This window comes from Rissa tridactyla, chromosome 3 (genome assembly GCF_028500815.1).
Source record: "Rissa tridactyla isolate bRisTri1 chromosome 3, bRisTri1.patW.cur.20221130, whole genome shotgun sequence".
Taxonomy (NCBI): Eukaryota; Metazoa; Chordata; class Aves; order Charadriiformes; family Laridae; genus Rissa; species Rissa tridactyla.
This window is the reverse complement of record NC_071468.1, coordinates 90864538-90888271: the sequence shown is the minus strand read 5'-3', so window position 1 is coordinate 90888271 and position 23734 is coordinate 90864538. Positions and strand designations below refer to the sequence as shown.

At 38.7% G+C, this 23734-nt stretch overlaps 1 protein-coding gene across 3 annotated transcripts in view; it reads right to left on the bottom strand.

Annotated features, from left to right (window-relative positions):
* The window catches only part of PHIP (pleckstrin homology domain interacting protein), a 118428-nt gene that overhangs the window by 71559 nt on the left and 23135 nt on the right, over nucleotides 1-23734 (bottom strand). For all 3 annotated transcript variants that reach the window (XM_054194606.1, XM_054194607.1, XM_054194608.1), the window contains exons 8-15: nucleotides 15106-15327; nucleotides 14414-14514; nucleotides 7769-7839; nucleotides 6848-6948; nucleotides 6689-6729; nucleotides 5522-5620; nucleotides 3309-3462; nucleotides 2234-2368 (exon numbers count right to left, since the gene is read on the bottom strand). In XM_054194606.1, the coding sequence (XP_054050581.1) occupies nucleotides 2234-2368; nucleotides 3309-3462; nucleotides 5522-5620; nucleotides 6689-6729; nucleotides 6848-6948; nucleotides 7769-7839; nucleotides 14414-14514; nucleotides 15106-15327 (924 nt within the window). The remainder of the gene's footprint in view (nucleotides 1-2233; nucleotides 2369-3308; nucleotides 3463-5521; nucleotides 5621-6688; nucleotides 6730-6847; nucleotides 6949-7768; nucleotides 7840-14413; nucleotides 14515-15105; nucleotides 15328-23734) is intronic.

Below are 23734 nucleotides of genomic sequence, written 5' to 3'. Positions count from 1 at the left end.
GGCGGGGGGAGGGGGGGACGGACGGACGAACGACTTAAAAATATCCATCTCTACTTTAGGGATTTGTCACAAAGCTTTAGACTTACCAAGTCATCCATTTAGCATGGGAATACCTGACTGGACTATTATTAAGCTAACAGTCATCTAAGATCTTGCTAATTCAACCAATACCCCCAAGGTCCGCAATTTTTTTTTTTAAGGGGCTTTTGTTACAACAAAGTCACCCAGTGCTAATTCTGGTACCACGGACACTGTTTTATCAGACAACGATAATAAGAGGTTCTTGAATGGTAAAGCAGGTACCTCATGTCATTCAACTCTCAGGTTTGGTTCCAACTAATGACGTCTCCCTGTCTGATCTAAAAGAACCCAATCTGTAAAAATTTCCCATCCCCTAAATACAAATACTGTTTTTCACAAGTATGAGAAGACATATTGAGCAAGTCAATGAAGGTCACAATGGTTATCAGAATAATTTAATAGTAGTTCATCTAATGATGTTCCAGGCTGATATGCCAGCCAGGAAACTGGGAGAAGACTGGTGACTCCGTATGTATTCATGCCCTCCCTTAGTAAACCAGAACTCTCAACATTTGCAGCTCTGCAGAGGTGACTATGCAATCTAGTCTCATGGTCTAGAAGCATTTTCCCTACCCCAGCCATCTAAGAAAACCTCTAATTTCCACCCATGCCTTTTGAAGCATCAGACACGGAAGACTGGCCGGTGAAATATTCAGAGACTGTCGAGAGATGCCTCTCTTGCATACATGGCTCATATGACTTATTCATTGGTTTGAAACAACTGATTGCCAGATTTACAATTCCCCTCACCTCACACAGCAGGCAGACTTTCTCACATTCGTTTCTAGCATGAAGCGCAGATTACTAGCTGCTGAGATCTTCCGATTATCTACACATTTCTCTGAATCCAAATATCTTAAAATGTATGTGATTTTTACCCTTTTTAGATGTTTCTGTTGCGCTGCATTGTTAAAATAAATATTTCAGTCCTTCAGGGGGTTGCCTAATGTCACGGACATCTGTAATTTAGATTCCGATAGCTCTTAAATGGACTTGTCTTATAAAGACCTTGAATTCCATGAAAACTAACATACACCCATCATAAGTAGTGGTGGAAAGGCAACCTAACCACACAATGAGAACATACACCTCAATTGTAACAGTGAATAGCACTGAGTAACGAAGATTTGTACTCATAGCTGCAAGATCTCGGATCCTTCGTAAATTCAGTTACAGGAATCAATGCAGAGGGAACAATACTGAACCCAGGTCAGTGCTGAAGGAGTCTAAGCTGCTCTCTCTCCCACTAAACTTGGCAGAATTTCTTCAGAGACCTTATGAACTGTACTGTACACCACACATCTCAAAATCTTTCTTTAGGTTCAGAGTGACCTTCCCGGCTGGACTTTTTTTTTTTTGCGAGTACATCTATGGCAGGTCTCCTCTTCAGATAATCTTCTTTATGCTGGTCTCCAAGACTGCCATTCTACTATAGCTGAAAGCTGAAGCCCATTTGCCTACTCTCAGCGTTCTCAATGATTCTCATATTCTTTCTTAATTTTCTTGAGGAGACAAAGTCTGAATTGCACAATAGATCATTACCTTTTTGAGGAAAAAGATATGTACAAAGACCCAATTAATATCAAGAAACAGATGGAAATACCTGCCGAATCCATCTTCCAGAAGAATAGTTTAGTGCAGAACAGACCAAATATGAAACCTGCATGTGGAGGAGCTCTACACAGAAAGGCTGACAGCATTCAGTCCAACAAGCCAAGGCAGCATACAACAACATTGTATGAGATCAGGTGACTCCTGAAGAGCTTTAGCCAGATTAAGAATTAGCAACGCAAAAATAAACCAAGTTCCACCTTGGTTCCCCAGGCAGGAAACAGAGCACTAAAGGAGGGTCTCTGTCACCCTGTCTCTTACGCATGATCTCTGACAATGTAAACTAACACTCCAATTTCACATGGATGAAGCCTATAGAAAGATGACACTATGAAACACAGCCAAAGAAACAACTTTTTACATTCTACAGATTTAATCTTTGCCCCGCTAAACTGAATAGGAATTTCTCTTGACTTCACTGGATGCAGGATCTTACCCTATACACAAATGCATGCTTCAAGATGGCCTACATAAGAATGTACTAAAAGCAAAAAGTTTAGAAAGGTTGCTTTGGCATATCTGCATAAAGCACAATAATTACCATGTTGAAGTAGGACCGGATTTTGACCCCTCTTGCCAAATCCCAAACTATGACATTTCCATCGTGTCCAGCAGAGAAGAGAACTCTTGGATCAAACGGATGAGGTTCAAGTACAAACACTTCATCTTCATGTCCCTGAAATTAAAGATACAGCAAGATGAACATCTCAAATACCCAGAAATTCAATATAACACCAGCAACTGCAACATTAATCTGTGAAAGCGTCCAGCAAAGAACAACTACTTTGACAATACATTTCTTTTTTTTGTAGCAATTTATTATGCTCTTCTCTTTCCAGTTGCAATTTTAGCTTCCTAAGAAGTATGTTCAATATGCCATCTCCACAACAAGTACGTCCCAATTCTTTTGCCATGATTTTAAAAGGATTAGAGTCCACAACATTTGGTATTTTTGGTCTTAATGCTCTGCAGATTTCAATTTGTTTAGGCAGAATAGCAGTTAGAAATTTAATTTATACCCATAAAGAATCAAGTACGTAACTAAAAGTTAGATAACAATGCCTCCAAAATTAATACAAAATTTTAAAGCTTTGCATGAGATATTTCCATCTCTAGAGGAGCATCTAGTTACCTAGAATTACCTACTTTCTCAGTTAAAAAAAAAAAAAAAGAAGTATCAGACATTAGTAAAAGTGTTGTTTGCTTTATTCTAACAGAAGACTATTTTTTCATACTCATGGAAAGATTAGGTTGCAGAAGTGTTTCTGTTTAAAAAGGGCAAATTTATCCATTAATGGTATTTCAAAACATTTGTCACATTAAGTAAAGGTAAAAAGAACTAACTATTTCCTTTTCTCCTTTCAAGATAGCACTTTAGGGAAAAAAAAAAACGCCAAAATTAGTTTCAGACATCTTGAACAGCAATGCTTATTTGCAACTTTAAAGATTTATTTTCTAATAAGCAGCTAACAGACAACTTTATTACACTTTAATTATCTGGAAAAAATTGTTAAGGCAGTTTTCAGACAGGAAAAAAAACGCATAAGGAAGACTTTTGATGATGTATACATAAATTTTGCATTTCAGGATTGATAAATCAAGATGGAACGCCTTACCATGAGTATATGAATGAGTTGGCCAGTGAAAGAATTCCAAACCTTCAGAGTCATGTTATTTACTGCAGTTATAACAGAGTTGTCATGGCGGTCCCATGCCACCATAGTCACTTTCAGCTTTGTGATTTTATCTTCAACTCCTTGTAAACTTTGTCTAAAACAAAAGGGCAAAAAGTTTCAAAGCAATCCTAGTTTGCCAAAACATTTTTATGTCCCTAACAAGTGAAAATACTTCTGCATTTTGTTTTATTATTAAAGATAGAAGCATTATTCAAGTAACTGGAGAAATTAAAGATGTTTTCCATTATGTAGCACATAGAACCCACAAAAGAATTGTAGATGCTTAAACAATGGCTACTGGGTCATAAGATATTCTTAATATCTTAAAGAATACGTTGGTCTATTTTTCCAGAAGATGCCCTCTGATAAGTGACCTAACCCAATTAAATTTGATAGCTACACTATTTGTTGTGACGTTTGAAGAGCAAAAATCCAAACTAGTAAACCAGTGAACAGCAATTTGTCCCACAGAATATTTGTACTAAGCAGTTATAAATACAGAGAGAAGCATTCTGATACCTTTAAACGAGTTAAATTCTCAGTCTGTATTTAGTACCTACCACCACCCTTACATCACTTTACTACGAGTAATAACAGCGCTTAACCTTGCATGTGTTTTATTTTTACCCTTTGAAAACCAAACAGTAGCCATCTGTAATAAAATCTATCAGAATACTCCCAAATTACATTTTTGTCACTGTGGTTTAAAGATGAATCACCATTGAATTCTCTAGCACATTAATTTCTGGGAAAACATCAACCAAATGCAACAACGGCATGTTACCACCAAGTAGGCGGAAAAATACAGAATCTCCCATATAGTAGGCACTACAATACGTTACACAATAGTATATATTGTACAACTCAATAATAGAAAATGTAGTTACAGACAGATTTCTTTCTGGATTCAGTGCAGAACCCAGGAGGCTTTATAAGCTGAATTCACTCTTTCCTTTCAGTGCAGCAATTTCATTTTCTTTGATAAAATTGTGCTTGTGAAGAAAAGATCAAATTTGGAACTGCGCTTATCCATCTAGTTAAAAGGATAGAACAGAATTCAGCTAAAGGTGCTTTACTGAAATGAGCAGTTCAGTTTCTCAAAGAAGTTTCGCAGTTGTGACTACAACGAAGGAGAACCTATTCCTATTTTTCCCAGGATCGGTTAAAACTAAGAATTTTTTACAGGCTGCACAAGAGAGAGGAATTCAGTCTCTTCTCAGAGTGACAGTGTTTCATACACTCTTATCCAACAGTTTTACATTCACGTTTTGTTGCATCTGCCCATAACTGACAAGATCTGATCTGATCATTTAATGAAATTATAGCTTATTTAGCTGTCTCTTCCAGCGCTCGCTTCGTCTTCCAGACATTGTTCCACAGAATTACTCCTGAAACCTTTTTTTTTTCTTTTCTATTAAATATCATCCTTCAAACCACTGAGTATGACCAGTAAGGGGAAAAGGATTACCTCTTAAACCCATTATAAACCTTTCTAACGTATGTCAGTTGGAAAACATCTCCCCCATGCCAAAAATAAAAAGGTGCAAGCCACAGTTCCTGCTAAGTCATTCTCCATCTTTAAGTTTTTCCTATTACTTGTTCTAGTACACAGAAGTGTCCATACCTACAAAGCCTTGTAAATGCTCAGACTGTTTTAACAAATGAGAACCTGTTACAGAGCAAGCAATTTTTTTGCTCTGGCATGTGGTATGAAAGAACCCAATACTGCTTTTCTGGGCATGCAGGTTCCACAATATCTTTAGGTATTACTAAAATGCAAGCAGTCTCAAGAACAGATCTGACCTGGTTTTCTTGCTCCAGAAATAAATACCTATAAAAAAGCCATATAAATTTGACTTTTAACGGGTTTTGAGTATCTTTTATTCTTTTAATCTACACAAAATACTAGTGGAGCTATTATCAGGACAAGCTAGTTTCCACAGCTGAATATGCAGTCAAGCATTTGTTTTTATTGGACTTCAAGAGTTCGACAAGGGTATTGGTGCATCAAGCAATAATAATTTAAGAAGGCCTTTCCCCCCACTCCCTTTTTTCCTCTCTTTTTTTTTTTTTTTTTTTTTCAAATAAGTCAGCAAATGATATCAATGGCCTTCAAGTATCTATCTGATAGCAGAACATTTTACATCACTTACCCTGCTGGGCGAGTAGCCATATCTAACAAAATGCTTTTCCATTCCCTTCGCTTAAATTGCCAGATTCGTGCTGTTCCATCACGGCTTCCACTCACAAATCTAACAAAAGGGGAAAAGAGTTACTCAGAGATCAAAGGCAGACCTGTACAGAAAAGATACCTGAAAACTGAATCTCCAGAACTCAGAACTCAAAAAAGGAAGCTATAAGTAAGAAGTCCAAACAGTGTCAGAACGCTGTGCAACTGGTTTGAGGTGAAAAACACTTCCCCTACCAGTAAAAAAAATTGAAGGCCTGCAAAAAGTGGAACTTGCTTCCCTACCCTGAGCCCCTTCTGAACTAACTGTACCTTGGCCTTGGTGCACCTTGTTGAGTTATGGCACTGCTCTGGCACAGGGACACCATAACGCAATGAGCATTCTAAGACACTGACCCTATCACTCCAGGTAAAGCTAACGAAGAAATTTAAGGGATAAAACCAGCTGAAGGGCCAGGAGAGACCTGCAAGCAGAAGTACAGACATGATTTAAAACAAATAAAACCTACTCCCAATAAGCTAGCACCATTTGTTGAGTAAGTACTGTGTTTCCCAGCTTGAGTGTCTCTCCACCTTTTTCTTCCCCCTTTTTGGGGTGCAGGGGTAGGAGGAGGAGAAATAAGTGTGTGGAGCACTATGAAGCTTGGTTTACAACTATTTGTATCATAATAAAAGTATACACATTAGAACATCAATTAAATGAAGTATCAGAAACTTCATTATAAACAACTGTTTTCTTTAGCATCCTTCACATCCAACATCCGCTTAAAGTGAAACATAAAAAAAACATTAGACTAGCTAAGCAAAATACTGTTACATCTAGTTTGATAGTTTTCCTGTATCCAGCAGTCACTTTAATGAAAAAAGGTTTAAATATTTAAATATATGTAAAAATGCATGTATTTTATATGTGAATATACATACACATACGTTTCTTAAGACGAAATTTCAAGTATTTTTATAATCCTTAATTTTGGCAAATTCAAAATACTTTCATTATTCATTACAATGAAAAGAACTGTAAAACTGAAGGAGTATTATTAAAACAAAACAGTGAGAATCCAATGGTTTTACAACTACTTCCAGAAACTGGTATTTATAAATGCCCACAAGGTCAAAAAAAGTAGCTTACCTGCTACTACTATTAGAAAACTGAATGCTGTCAACTTTGTCCTATATAAAAAAAAGAGTGGAAAAAGGAAAAAAGTAACAATTATCATTCCAAATTACCCAAATTTGTATAAATTATTATTTTAATCAAATACATATGTAATTTTAAAAAAGTATTTACAGTATGAAACTCCAACTCTGATATCTTCTCTGGCTGACCTGATCCAAAGAAATAAACCCTAATGATGTGATCTGTACTCCCAGTGGCCAAAAACATTCCACCTGAGAAAAACAAACAGATAAGTCTTAAAAAAAAAAAAGAGCAATCTAAAGTTATTACAGTATTTTTAAATGCTGTAACATCAAATACTTAAATTTATTCCCTTACGTTTATAGCTGTATCTCATTTCAGCTATGCCTGTAATTGACCTTTAAGTAAAAACAAGACTTAGAAACTTAAAAGTTTAACTGGAGTTGAATTACCTCACATTTGCTGTCAGATAAATACGCATCTGCAGATTTATGTGAAAGATTAGCTAACTACAGCAATTTGTTAGCTACTAAGCCCTTAGAAGCCTCAATCTTAACAAAAAAATGAATGGAACTAGAGCTCCAGTACATTTATTTTCAGAAAGTTTCTGTCGTTTTGATATTTTATCCAATTATTTACGTTGCAGTCTTCAAATGCCAACTTTGGAATCAATGAAATCCAGACTGTGAGAACCTGGTAATCAACACCTTCTTGTCTTAATCCCTATAAATTCCATCTCAGATAAAGCTGATTCTCAGAATCACTCTAAGAAAAAAGGTATACACTGTGTTTTAAAAGACTTGCAGTCACAAGTCTTTCAACACAAGTCACTTTCAATGTTTTATATTTAGCTGTTTTCAAGAATTTCCATATCACCAAGAGTTAATGCATAGATTCTGAATTTCTATTTTAAATATTTTGGGCTTTTTAATAGCTACTTTAAACTCAATTCCATCTTATTAGCATGAAATATGCTACTGTAACTGTATTATACTTCATTTTACTCTTGAAATGACTTCCTATATTGATACAAGGCAGAAAAAGAAAAGAAAAAAAAAAAAAGTCTTTTACCAGCACTAAAAGAAGAACAGATCATTTGGACTCCAGGCCGAGGGCGTTCTGTAAACTTCGTTGGCCTTGGACTACAAATAAAGAAACAGTTAAATAGTTTCCTAACAGGGCTTCATAAAATAAGTCAGTATCTTAGAAATAAAGCACAGAAGGACAAAATTAAATATGAAAGAACAGATGGCTGCCCATCTATAAACAATTTTGTGTGACTATGCTTCATGATCTGATCTTTAAGAAACTAAGACATCCAGATGGACTAAGTAATCCACATATCAAGGAGAGCTGTATCACAAGTTAAATCCCATTCCCCTCTCCCCTCCAATACTGCTATACAAAACAGTCTCCTCAAGTCACCGGCAAAGCAGAACAGAAGACACTAGAGCCAGTTGTCCACGATGTTAAGTTTTGAACTCCTGGGTGTTCTGGAATTCTGGTTTTCTCCCACAGCAAACAGCTGCTTTTACAAGAGAGAAACAGAGCATGTGCTCTTTGTAGAAAAGGATACAAGAGAAATTTAAATAGATTTGGTGTTTTTCACAGTATTAGAAAGAATATACCAGTTTCTTCAGAGGACACCTATTCTTTGTGGGCTAGTTTCAAATAGTGCCCAAAGGATGTCAGGACAATGGCTAGAAGGTTGCAAGAAATTTTACTTTACGGCTTGTGCTTTCTTTTAGACATTTCAGAACCTGATGTGCAAGCAGAACTAAAGTTTCAATGGTTTTGTCACTTTAAGAGTGTATAAAACCAAAACAAATCAGATCAGATCTGGTTCTTCAATCATTACTTCAATTCTGCTCATGCACTGCAGCAACCTCAAATCAGTAGGTGGTCTTGCACAGTACGCCATCTGCAATCTTCACTCAAAGAATAAACTTACTAGAGAACAGCAGCATTACACCCACAAATGTCACCGCTAAAGATTTGTTTTAACATAAAAGAATGCATATTCATAACTTATCCAAAATTTTCTCTTTTAAAAGCAAAATTGTCCATATAATTCATTTCAGCTGAAGGCAGATGCATGCGACCTTTCTCCACAAATCAGCTATTGCTACCTCAAAGTAGTAAGCATTAAACCTTAGTGCTGCCTATGCATAAAACAAAGTAATAAACATCAGGAATACCAGTTAAGAAATCTTTCTCCAAATTGTCCATTCAGGCTGCTTCCGTGAATTTTCCTCTAGGAGTTTTAAGGTAGCTCCCTGCAGACTCATGACAAGGAAACTTCACAAGATACACTAAACAAGACAAAGATCTATTCTACAAAACAGCTGAAGCCCTTCTTAACTAACATAAAAAGAACTATCAGATGATTCAATATGCAGCTTACATAATTTGGAGCAAGTGTAAATAGATAAATAGGCTGCTGCTTTCTTCCACTGTGGTTTGTGAACTCTGCCTTTGGAGTTAGGACAGCTGCAAAATAGAGCAAGTATGCACTTACGTTCTAGTTTGGATAAATTCTCCAACTTATGTCTCTCTAATGTATGTTATTTTAGGCATTAGGAGACAAAAGATTATGGCATTCTTTTACAACAGAGCAGACTGTGGTCTTTGCAAAAAGAGCTGGGCAATCAGTATTTTTGGGAAGCAAGGAAAAGTGACAAAAGCATAATTTCTTGCAACACACAGAAACCGCACTATTTCGCTTTACATACATTCTCAATCCAACTACTAAGTGGCTGGAAGACACTAAGATACCTTCACAAACATTTCATAGAGAGGACCAGAAAGGCCCTGGTAAATCATTTTCCGCCTGGAGGAGACATGTATTCCGTTCATCACAAATCCAGAAATGAGAGGGGCTACAGTCAAAAAATAACCTGCACTCAGAGCAGCAGACAAAGCAGCAATTTGGTCTATGCGCCTCAACTAAGAAACACACTCACCCATATAAGTGTCTCAAGTTCATCCTCTTCAAAATGCCGCAATAGTGAAGGAATGGCTACCTAAGCCAAACCGTGCCGACTAACTTCACTCTGGACATATAGTGGCTCAAGCATGATTTCTTCCCAGAACACAGATGTGTGATATAACCTCTCCAAATTAAGTCTTTGTTCACAAGCTAGTGAAAAAAGTTCAGCATATCTGAATTCTGATGTATGACCAGCCCCTTTAACATCAAGTGCCCTCTGCTTAAGAGAGCAGATGGGAAGTATCACACCACACTGATGACAATTGAGAAATCAACGTCTTGTCCAAAACAGGAACACCAAAATCATCGCCAGATGTTTTTCCTAAGATTTTTTTTCCCTTTTTAAAATTATGGGGGGAAAAAAAACAGAAAATAAGAAAAGCAGGAGAGTAAGCTCCTCTACCCAAACCTGTGAGACAGCTCTGCTGCCTTGTTCATATGCTTTGCCACTAACAGACTAACACTGGAAACTTGTGATCCAAACAGGTGTCAGAAGAATAACAAGAAAACTCATCATCTTTTTCAGAAAAGATACGTATGTAAATATTTTGCAGTGCAGCTAATTTAACTTTGATGCACTGACCAGTTGTAGTAATTCTCCCTTAAAATTGAGTCAGATTGTTCTCCAATTTCTGATGACCCAAGGCTGATTTTCTCTCTTCTCTCTACTGTCAATTGATGCAGGATTTGTGTTTTCTCTTGTGTTTTCTATCACCATCCCGAATAGCAACAGGAGACTAAACATAGGTAAAGTCTTGACTGTCTAAATTTTTAATTGTTTTTCCTGTCTTGTTTGGGACACATTCCTTGTCTTCCTTACCTAAAGCAACAACCAACTTTACCATTCCTCTATTTGGAAACCAAAGCGATCTACCTGGAGCATCACTGCTTTAAGGCATACATGGTAACTACCTGGTCTCTTCGCTGAAAGAAGAGGAGCACAACACAGGAAGCTCTATAATACTGAAGAACATGCACCCACGCTAGTCGCAGAAGCACGTGGACCAGGCTGATCACTCTCCTTCGAGCAATATGGGAACTTTGTGCTCAGCCATGCCAGTGTCTTATGTTTCACCTTGTGCACTGAATCTACTGTAATGTGTCCTTTTGCAGTTTCTCAAAACAGAGTTCTGTCACCAAGCATCTCCTGTTTGGGCCATATGTGTGACCTAGATACTGAACATGCCTCAATTAACGAGGCTGTTAAAAAATTAGGAGACAAACACGGGAAGCCTTTAATTTCAGCGATACTATTAACACTGCAGCAGAGCTGCCAGCAAAGCTGAATATAAGGATTTTTGCCATCTAAGAATGAAACAAAATAAACATTTGCAGAGAAGCAAATAGAACTGGAATAGGGCACTAGACGTTAGAAGGCTTAAATTAAAGGATGCCGAAGTCCATTTTAATGGCAAACACTCCAGTTTGTGAGGTAGTGAGTTTTCCAATTTTTCCATGATCTGTTGAGATAAATACTTGCTCTATAATAGTCTGATCTTATTTTATATGTGGGGAATAAAGAACAATTTTGAGTTTCCTCATCTCCTGAAGAAGCTGACAGGGAAAGATTCCCTTCAGAGGGAGCTCTTCCCAGAAGGGCCTAAGTCCAATTTTCAGTTAGAGAGGGGGAGTTATCTAATAGACTTAACCATCCAAGTTGGGTTCCACTGAAACAGTTTTCAGTGTCGTTAAGAAAAAAAGGGATTATTTTTAATTCGAGAGCACACTGAACATAGTAGTGTATCCAAACGCTGCCTTTCCCATATTTCATGAAAAAGTGCAGCGAAGTATTGCTGGCACTGCCAATCATCTTGAAACTACAATCAACCACATGATTATCATGAGGCTACCCAACAGCTCATAATCTTAACTCATTGTCAGATGATTTAAGTAGTGCTGAGTATAAAAAGCATGGGGTGGAGTGTGTGTGTGTATATATATATTTTTTTTTTTTTCTTTTAAGCAGATGAAATTTCAAGACTTTGCCACCAGTCACCATTTAAAAGTATTGGATGATTTAGTAACACGCTTTCATCACTGACAGCAATTGTATTCTTGAAGGACAGGCTGCAGTCAAGCTCAGGAGGAGCATGAAATCAAGTTCTGACTTAAGCATGTGACAGCACCCTTCACCTGTACTACCCAGATCTTTCAGTCTTGCCTGAAAGCTCCCATTTCTCCTTTCTGGGGTGGGAGTGGTGCTGGAACCGAGGCACAGGGCAGCAAGCTCAGACCTTGAATACTTGTGGTAAGAGATCTTATTTTCTCTGCCAGCTTTCCTCCTTTTTAGAGATACTATGGAAAATTACACTGGACTCTTAGTTTCCCAGTATCATTTATTTTGGTTTACTGGAATAGCATGACAAATAGAATTTGAGAAGTTTACAGTTTAGTACATTAACTAAAACTTCCTGTAACTAAGAAATTCCCCTGAACTACTATACTGTTCAATCCAGGAATAGCTAAATTAAGACTTTTCTGTGTTTGCAACTATTTCGATACCGTAAGCAACATACAGTTATGTTCCAGTCCCAAAAGACATATCTATTTCTTATTTAGACTTTACCATATTTTTATCAAGTTTCAGCTTGGATCAAAAGCATCAATTACATCAAATACATAACAGCTCTACTAAGTTCAAACGAAGATCTAATACCAGTATCCTGCCCCCAAAGTAGCCAAAACCGAGTATGTAAGAGCAGAAAAAGTACACAGTGATGCCTTTTAATATCTTCACATAATGTGTAATACCCTATGGTAAGGAGTTTCAAAACTTAACTGCATGTTTCGTAAAGAACCATCTCCTTCCAATCTGGAACTGGCTACCTTCACTTGATATCCTCTAGTACAGTAAGGGTCAACAAGTAATTACTCATTACATGCCCTCCTCAAGACCCTCGTGACTACATGTCATCTTTTTCCAGACTGAAGAAACACAGCTTAAAGGGTTCCTCTGTCTTCTCAAACACAATGTATAAAATGCTTCCCAAACAAAAAGTAAGGATGGTACAAATTTCGGCCTCAAAATCTACTCTGTACTCTGTCATTAAGCAACATGCATCACTTGCATGACTTGGGTTACCAGAACCACTTCCTTGCTGTGCTGCACGAGACAGCTGAACTAATCTGTTTTCTCTATGCCGCTGTGCCTGACCACATCTGCTGCAACCACTTAGAGATAAAAGCATTACTCAAAAACCTTTTATTCCTTTAATATTTGCTGAGTGCATCTCACTGAAAATTTTTATTCTACACTTACATTATCACCATGGAAAGGAATTAGTTGAGAATCCCCTACCATAATTGATGCCAGCTCAAATGAAAAGAAAAAAAAAAATCAGAAATCTCATTCTATGAGTTTTACCTCAAGCCAAATCCTGTCCAACTCTACGATGCATCCAAACATTCATGAATTCTAAACATTTGTCTCTCAGCTCATATAGTATAACCCGCTTAAGTCTCATGGATTCTGCTATTCTCTAATAACAGAAGTGGTTTCGAAATTCAATTCCATAGACCAGAACTTTACTTAGGAAAAGGAGAAAAAAAGAAAGTAAAGAAAAAAATCAAGACAGAGAAGCATGTGGGCTCAAAAGGTTTACAAATCAGGCAAATTAAGATTTCACCTTGTCAACAAGAGTTCAGACTTAAGGGACCTTAAGAAAAATAACGTGGTGGCAACTCCTCTCGTTCGCACGTTAAAAATAAGCATGTAAGCCATGTCCTCTCCTCAGTAAGAAGGAAAGCCTGTCTTTACAGCATGCACCAGGCAGCAGAGGATTAACAGCTTGAGAAGTAGCTTCATCTACAGTATCAAAAAAGAGCCCAAACACCCAGAGAACATCAAAATAGTTACAATCCAGACAACCAGCGACGTACCTAGGCAAACGTACCTACAAGCCCTGCAAAGCCTTGGCACATTGCAAGAAAGAGATTCTAACAGCAATTACCAAAACTACAAGAAAATGGAACCTACTTGCCAGGAAAATATTCCTGTAAGAACACACTCCATAGATAAATTACTAACAATTACTAAAACAATTTCCAATGTTAACGTGCAGGTGTTTTGTGATAAAGGAAAAGAAAGTGCAAAACCCATTTGAAAGCCACTGAACACGTTAATTTAAAAAAAAAAAAACCCAACCTATCTCTATTTGAGGGTCCTGACAACATTTTTAATATCTTACATGTTGAAGGCAGAAATTTTGGGCTCAACTTCAGCCACCAACACACAGCTGCACAAGAATTCTGCCTCCTGCTATGCTACAGTAAAGAGCAACTATGAAAAGGTAATGCAGATAAAGAAAGAACAAACATCAAAAATATCCCGTCCTGATTTATACTAGGATTTTCAAGTCTAAATTGCAATCATTTTACCAATAACTTTCATTTCATTTGGGATTAAGAGATTAGAACAGAACCAAAAAGCACCAACTTTCACACCACATTACAAAAAAAAAAATCGTTAAGACTTTTTTACTCAATTAACAAATACAGCAAAACTGGGTACACAGTTACTTGCTTCATTCCACAAAATGTTGTATTATCAACTTAGTCCTTAAAAGATAAGGAAGCATGCTATAGCTACATCAGGAATAGATCATACCCAACAACCACAGTGAACCAGCCAGTAACTAGTTTTGTTTACTCAAATTTTTCTCAAACATTTGTAAATCAGTCTTAATTTAAAATAAAAAAAAGAGGCAACAAATAAAATAGCAACTAACTTTATTTTAAGGGTGCCAGCATCCCACAGCCAAAAGCATATTGTTCCATCTGCCCCGGTTGAAGATAAGTATCTCTTTGAGCCACTGCACAGTGGAGAGAACTGGGGGAAGGGGGGGAAGAAAAAAGAGAAGGTCTCCTGTTAATCTGTTCCAGATGTGCTAAGGAGTTCCTCAAGTCATTGACTTCTTACCAAAAAGAAATAACCAAGTATAAGGAAAATAAATTGCAATGAACACCAAAATAACACGATGCTGCTCAGAGTCACTCTCTTCCCTCAGAACAGCCCCTTCAGGGTTACTTGCCAAAGCACTCTGGGTTCTCCCTCCCCACAACCCAAGATGTGCAACAGCATGCAACTCCAAACAGAAACCAAAGTATTCAGCAGTGACTGCAGTTCTTAATGTACCTGTGCTCAGAATCACCACCTGCAAAGGAATGATACTTTGAAACAGAACCGCCCACATGCATCATGCAATTTTTTTTTTGAACAAGGGTTATGCCTGGCATTTTTCAGGGGTCAGGCATTTTGACAATAAACACGTGTTATTTCACAGTGTGTACCATTCCTTCTCGCTTCACGCCTTAGTTGCCAGGCACACATTTTTATTATACAGAACATTCTTGGGTGGTTCCTTTTTCAGTCAAATGATGCATTTTATTGCTCAGGTGAGTTTGCAAAGCAAAAACCTACCTGCAATGATGTTATAGATGCACTGTGACCCTGCAGAACTGCTAAGGGTGCACAAGTCCGAAGGCACCAAACTCTGATCATTTTGTCACAGCTTCCAGCAGCTATCATGGTGTTTTCATAGTTCACTGCCATATCAGATATTTCAGCTGCATGCCCCCTCAGGGTAGCCAACAACCTTCCATCATCTGTTGCCCAGATTTTTACAAGGCAATCATCTGATCCCTAGAAGTAAGGTAGAAATCATTTCAACCATATACCATTAGCTGTTTTGATGTTACAGTTAACTAACACAATGAACTGATAAACAGAATTAGTGGCATACATGGATAAATATTCCCCCCCATGTTTTCAATAGTTTCCCACACCGCATTCAAAACACAAGATTACATTAATTCTCAACAGTATATACAAAGCATGATGCATTTATAATACAGATCACAAATCCTACAGCAAGTTGGAGTCATGTTCTTCAGTAAGACAGTTCTTCCAAAACCCCACCACAAACTGAAGAAGCTGTTGCAATACGTTAAAACGAAAATTTACATTAATCACTAAGTGAACTATGAATTGGTACTATGTTTGTCATTTAGTGTTATACTCACTTATGTTCCTAATCTTCCTAGTTTGATCGTCATGCCCTACCACCGTTTGTAGTACACTTACCACAGTAACAGCAAGGTAAAGAGCCTGTATGAACAGCTATTCCATTATTAAGTTGAAGTACTATAAATCTGCTTTGATATTTACACCAACAAACACTGTGTCCTGGTTTGAGGTAAAACAGAACCAATTTTCTGATTTGTAATTTTACTTTTTAGCTGGGCCTCTTCTAACTGACTGAAGTCTGAAATTAACAGCATATTGTTCAGAAACTGTTCTCTCTCAGAGTGATAAGACCTGATTATACCAAGGAACGGTACGCACAGAAGCTCTTGCTTAGACTTATTGCTGTAACAACCAAGGTCAGCTAACTTCGCTGCTTGCCCCGTTAGAGGGTCGGAAGCGGAGAAGCATAGAGAGGTCCCACCTGCAGGGAGGAGCAGATGGGACAGGTGACCCAAAACTGACCAACAGGGTATTCCATCCCATCTGCCCCATGTTCAGTATAAAAGCTGAGGGATCAAAGGGGCAAGGCTGCTCTGGCTCGCTCTTTCTTCAACAGCCAACAACTGAGGAGGACCCTGTCTGTTCGTCTGCTTTTGATCTCCATCAAAGGGGCATTCCTGACTCTAGTTCCGGTATTCAGCTCCTGTCCCTCGCTGACTCCAGTCTGGGACTTTCCCTGTGTCTGCTGGTGAAGCGATCATCATCCTGGGAGCTGGATATGGTTTTGTATATATTGTATATTTTTTTTTCTTTAGTTTTTATTATTCTATTATTATTTACTATTTTCTTATTTATTATTTTCATTAAAGTAGTGTAGTTCTTTTTTCTAAACTCGTGAATCTCCTTATCTCTTCCTCTCCTCTCTGAGGAGAGAGGGAAGGGAGGGCCATCTGTCATTCTGATCGGCCAATCCAGCCAAAACCACAACAACTGAAATGACCACTCTTTCTCAACAAACTTCAGAGGCTTAATCTTCCTAGTCATACTTAACTCACATTTTGCTGGTGTTCCCACACTACTGTAACAGCTGCTTGTCTGTACACAACGAATTCACAGCCCTAGCAAAAATTTCAACTTAGCTCTTCATTTTTCATTGTATTCCTGCACTTCCCTGGAAGTCTTAGTATCTTTGCACCTTGCTCAACACAATGACATGTGAACACTGCACGGAGACACTGACAGAGGAGATTTGCTGTAAACATTTCTTTCATTTGCTCAGGTTCAGAAGCAATACAAAGCAGGGTGTTGGGTTTTTAATGTCTGGAGCACTGGCCTGCTACTGGGCAGACACAGGCACCGCAGCAAGTTACAATGTGACACCATCACTACAAAATTTCACCTGAGTTTTTCCATCTGCTTACAGTGCCTCTGCACAAGCTTATCTAGTATTTATTCTTTAAAGAAGCCAGGGCTATACTGTTGTCCACCTTTTATAAAAAAGTTATCCAAAGTACAGGGACCAACAGACAGATTTTTAAAGGACTGGTAAGCATTCGGTGAATGTAAGCATCTAATGACCAAAAGTCTCAAAAAATATTCAGAGGCTACTTATACTATTTACAACATTACAGCTTCTACAAACAGCTAAATGACATATATTTTCTTTTTTTTTAGTACACTTGTTAGTCTACACCCACATAACTATAGAAATCACACACCACCAGGGCTCATTCCGCTACTGTTCTGGGCAGCCCGATCCCACGGCACCAATACCCAGCTTGGGAAATTCTCAAGGACACAGCCCCCGCGCACAAAGTAGAGCTACCCCAGCAGAGAGCCAGGCAAACGCTCCGGGAAAAGCATTCAAAGAAGGAACCCAGATACATCCTGCAGTTATTGGAATACATAGAAGAATTTGGAAAGCTTCCCCCTCCCCGCCTCCATTTTTTGATAAATACTGACTAGCCTGTTTACATTACTTTAATGCTGATGAACAGACAATTTATTTCCCCAATATTTTTTGTCGTTACTATAAAAAAAATAAATTTATTTGTCTACCTGAAAAGGTAGCTACATTTTACTCATTCTATTAGTTCAGATTCAAAACTACTATCTGGGAGAAGGAGAGGAACCGCATACCTGCGGTTACCTAACAATTATACACCCATTCTCATTTGCAGCAATACCCTGCAAACCAGGCAACTTCCTCAGGCTTACTTTTTGTTTAGTGAACAAGAAGGTGTTTCTGGCTCACAGGCAGTTATCCACAGCAGTTTCTCTCTTCCTGTATTATTTATATCAATTCAGACAAGACACATCTCTCTTCACACAATGAGATATAACTATAGCCCCAGTTTTTGAAACAGTAAAAAGAAATCTGATAGTTTTTAGGTACATTGAGAGGACACATTTTTCTACAGATCACAAATACAGGTTGCTTCTCTACAGAGGTCTTTATCTCTAGCATCAGCAAAAAGGCTACTTTCAAGCATTAATGATCCAGCAGAATGTTTTGCAGGGGACTCCAGACATGCAAAACCAAGATAATTTAAAACTTCACTGTGTATTGGATTTCTGGAGTGCTTTGGTAGGTATTTTTGATTTACCAGCTGCCTTGCTTCTACTTTTCCTCAAGTGGACATGAGTTTTCTTTCTTCCCAACCCTTCAACAGGTGCACCCACGAATGCAGAGATATCGGCAAAACAAGTTCTCCCATACCTCTGGCCCTAGTTATTTTTGGCATAAACTTCTGAGCCTCCAATTAAAGTTGTCGAACAAATTCTGTGTCACTGCATACTCATTTTAAACAAGTACTTCTATTAGGAGAAGGTCCCTCTTCCCTCAAACAGAAGTATGATTTTAAATTTCAGATTTCTCTTTGGTCCTCCAAGGACACTGCGGCTGAGCAATCAGCATTACAGAAGAGTACCACTCTGAACGTTTAATCCCAACACTCAACCAAGGACTGCTCCCTTGTGCAGTCTTGGTTAGTTACTGCAAGCAACAGCCAGTTTCTACTTCTAAAAACTTTGTCATAAGAGGGAGCGTTGCAGGGACATGTCTATTTGACAAAGGAGATAATAAGGGAAGCTTGTTAATAATTACATTTTCTGTCTCTTGGGTAAGGAGAGACTATACTATTTCTACTTATGCATAAAACTTCCATGCTGAGATTCTGTGGCACATTTGCCTTATCTGACTGCTGGACTGCTACAGTGCCAGCCCAGGGAAAACAACCGGAGTCTGTAGAATTGAGCAGCAATGGACAGACAGAATCAGAGAACCACTGAGATGGGAAAGGACCTCTGAAGATCACCTAGTCCAAGCGCCCTGCTCAAGCAGGGTCACTTAGAGCAGGTCACCCAGGATGACACACCAGCCATTCTTCTTTTGTTAGTTTCTGCATGTGTACTGAAGGTACCCTCTGTCCAATCACCCAGATCCTGCAAGAAAACATTAAAAAGTACTGGCCTCAGCACCAAACCCTGTGGTACACCCGTAGTGACTGGCCTCCGGCTGGATTCCATGCTGTTAATCACAACCCTTCAACCCTGGCAGTTGAGGCCATTTTCAATCTCACTGACTTATCTAGTAAGTCAGTAAGGATGCCATGGGAGACAGTGTCGAAAGCCTCACTACAGTCAGGAAAAGTAACAACTACTACTGCTCCTCATCCAACTTTCATTGTATATTTTATATATATATAATAATATATAATTATATATATATAATTATATATTAATATAATTAATATATAATAATATAATTAATATATAATAATATAATTAATATATAATTATATAATATATATATTTTATATTGTCATTTCATTGTATAAGGTTATCAAGTTGGACAGGAATGATCTCCCCTTCATAGATCTATGCTGATCACCTTCTTACTGTTAATACATTTGGAAATGGCTTTCAGGAGGATTTGCTCCATCACCTTCTTCTCAGGCAATTAAGATGAAGACAAATGGTCTGTAGTTCCATGGAACAACCTTCTTGCCCTTCTCGAAGGCAGGAGTGACATTTGCTTTCTTCCAATCCTCAAGAACCTCTCCTGCTCATCATGGCCTTTCAAAGATAATCAAGAATGGCTTCACAGTGTCATTGGCCAGTGCCAATGCCACTTTTCAGTGTCTCCCATCAGGTCCCATGGACCTGTGTATGGCCGGTTCATTTAGCCACCTAGCTCAGTGCTCCTCCAGCAAGGGGAAGTCTTCCTTGCTCCAGACTTTCCCTCTGGTCTCAAGGACTTGGGACCCCTTAAGACAAGTCTTGCCACTGAAGAAGACAGTCAAGTATCTTGGTTTTTTCTGTGTCCTCCATCACCAGGTCTCCTGCTCCATTCACCATCAGGACCACATTTTCTATAGCCTTCCCTTTGCTGCTGATATACTTAAGAAGCTATTCTTGTTGCTCTTCACGTCCCTTGCCGGATTCAACTCCAGGCTGTCTTTAGCTTTCCTAACCCCATCGCTGAACTCTCAGGGACCAACTCTGTGTTATTTCTCCCAGGTCATCTGTCCCTGCTTCCACCTCATGCATGCTTCCTTTTTGTGTTTCAGTTTTGTCAGAAACTCCTTGCTCATCCATGCAGGCCTTCTGCCACCTTTGCTTGCCCTCCTGCACACCAGGATGGACCATTATTCAGTCTGGAAGAGATGGTCCTTAAAAACCAGCCAGCTCTCCTGGACCCTTCCTCTCTCCCCCAGACCATATTTCATGGGATTCTTCCAGGCAGGCCCCCAGACAGGTCAAAGTCCACTCCTCTGTAGTCCTGGGTTGTGATCCTGCTTTTTGCCTTGTTCCTTCCTCACAGGATCCCGAACTCCATCACCTCATGGTCACTGCAGCCAAGACTGCGCCTGACCCCCCTGACCTTCACATCCACAAACAGTTCTTCACTGTTTGTAACTATCAGATCCAGCAGAATGTCTTTTATTGTCAGCTCCCCAATGACTTGTGCCAGGGAGCCGTCAGTGCACTACTGCAGAAGCCTCCTGGATTGGTTGCGTGCTGTTGTGTTCCCCCTCTAGCACATACCAGAGTGGTTCCAGTCCACCAAGAGGACCAGATGAGGCTTCTTCCAGTTGCCTGAAGAAGATCTCCTCTAGTTATTTCCAGTGAGGCACCCAGTAGCAGACACACACCTCAGTGTCACACATGTTGGTCTGCCTTTTAACCCACCCATGAGCTCTCAGCTGGCTCATCACCTGCCCCCAGGCAGAGCTCCATGCACTTATTCACACTGTTCTCTCACATCAAGGGCAACTCCCGCTCCTTTCCATCCTGGCCCACTCCTCCTGAAGAGCCTGTATCCATCCACAGCAGCGGCCCAGTCCAGTGAGCTACCCAACCCCAGCCCACCTCTTTGGTCCCAATGCAATAGTGTTGTAGCCCTGCAACAACACACAGAATTACAATTCCTCCTGCTTTTCTCCATAGTGCGCGTATTAGTGTACAGGCACTTCAGATGGACACCTTGTCAGGCTGATTTCTTAAAGCATGAAAGCTTTCCCCAAAATCCACCTCTTGATCTATGTGCATACCCTTGATGTGGGGCCCCTTCAACCCTTTTTGTTGTTTTCAGGGTTTCTCCTGCCTACATCACTCCACATTCTTTGCTTACCCACCTCGTCTACCACTTGCTCACATGATTGTGGTTTTTCTCCTGTCCATATCTTTCCTGCTGTAACACTCTCCTCACCAGACTAGCCACGCTGTTGAGGCAGATACTTTTGCCCCGTAATTGCCTCTTATTTTCCTCTTCACATCCCTCAGGATCTGTAACAAAAAACTTCCGCTCCTCTGCACACTTTCAGCACCTTCACAAGTTAAAAATTACCAAAGCCCTCGATAAAGTTGTTCTAACAGGAAGTTACTCTGTTAATGCAGTTATAACAGGATCCAAAGAAAAAAAATGTACTCCATAGACAAAACTGCACAATAATGAAACCACTCCTTTGCTTTTACACTAGAAGTTCTATACCTCAAGCATGCTAGAGCACCTTACTAACAGACATAGTTTTCCAAAACTTTGGACAATGCCACAACTCTTTTCTGAGCATTAATCTTCAATTTTTTTCCCCCGATATCCTTAGGGCGTTATCTTAAAAAACAAAAAAAAACACAAAAACAAAACACCCCACCCCAAAACCCCAGAGCAGTCTAGCAGCAAGTACAACACAAAGTCTGTAATTTTTCTTAATTTCATCTAAGCTAGGACTTTGGTAGTAATTTTAACCACAACAGAGCAACATAAGCGTAAATGAATCCAATTATTTGGTGTGAACCTCAAAAGTCCTTTTGAATTACCTCAGAACTTCTTCAAATTGTATCCTCACAAACTGTAACAAGTGTTTGCAGTCTTTGCTCTTTGCCCCATCATGTTAAGACTGTATGAATATGAAGATCAAGTGCTCAATACTCTACCTTCTGTTATTTCTATTTTTCTCCCAAAATCTTTACCAAACACTTGAAATGACCGCTTCCTTCTACATCACTGACTTCTTTTTTTCTTTTTGATTCAGACCCATTGAACTAAGACTCAATAAATGAACCTACTATGCACCTTATTCTATCTTTATTGCTACATTTAGCTCAGCTCAAATACCTGTATGAAAAGAACGTAAACCACCATCAGGAATCGCTTTTAATTAATAGATAAAACTTGGGACCCCCTAGTAAAATGCTCACCTACCCAGAACTTCTACAAGAAGAAAGAAGATTCAAGGACCTCTTAAATTTCCAGTTATTTAACTGCATTTAAAGGTAGTTGTTAGCATTTAATGCTATTGAAAAGGCTCCAAATCTCACTCATATTGAATACCTTGAGAGACACACACAGTGTTATTTGTTAAGAAAAAAAAAAAGAGCTGAACTTATTAGCTCAGTCACAGAATGTTTTTGCAATCCAGGCTAATTTCAGTTATAGCTTGATTTGTTCACTTCTAATAAGTTGCTGAGACACTAAAAAGAAGGGAAAATAAAGAGGAAAAAAGTTGGTAAACAAGCTCAGTAATGCACACCTCCGAACCAATTCCAATGAACAACTTAACACTGGTTTACACCAGAACTAGCAAACTTGCTGTTTAGGGCTTTATAAGCAGAGTTTAGAGGTAAAAAGGGTCCCTTTTTTTCTCTCTAAACTCTGCTTATAAAGCTCTAAGCAGATCCAGTTTTAATCCCTTTGCTTCATTACAACAAACATACAAGCACGCTAAAAAGCACCAGATTTGGTGTTTTTTTCCCATGCTACTCAATAGGTTTCCATAACTGTCCCTGTCTTTCTAGATTCAAATCTGCACTTCTGTATCTAAAGCTTCAAAAAGTTGCAAACTCTATACCTACTTGATGCCACAACTACCTGCAAAATAGTATCAGCTCATTCTGTTTTACTGATATCACGGTGAGAGACTTGAGAGTATGAAGAAACTTGTACGGAAGTGCAGTCACCACCAAAAAAACCCAAGAAGTGAAGGAGACAAAAAGGGCGCGCGTGCATACCTGTGTGTGTAAAACTGATGCTGACAAATAATAGCCTCACTGCTCAAGAGAGACCTGAAATTCGAGGAAGGGAATAGGGAACCCAAAACTTCCAGAACACTATAGCGGGGGGAGAAATCACTCACATGCGGATTAATCTCTTTCTCAAAGCAGTACATGTATGAGAACAGAACCAAGCCATTAAAATTAATTGCATTATAGTCTAGAAATCTCAAACCACTGGTCCCATTTTTCTTGGAACTGCATAAATTAATGAAAACAAATACTCTGTCTACCAAACTATACACATTACATAAACATGCTTCTGCAATTCTCACATTGTACAGATCAATAATATGAATAAGCTACTGACTTTACTGTAAGCTTACAACCTGCAGTCATTTTACAGGATAAACAGTTTGTTCAAAACACAGCAAAAAAAAAAGAAAAAGAAATCAATGAACTAAACTCTGCATTACGAGACTCCTGAAATGCTGCTTGCAGAATGTAACTGATGGAGAGCAACCTGCACATAGACAACTTAAAGACTGACTGTTAGCAAATCTAAACAGAAAAAAGGAAAAGAAAAAAA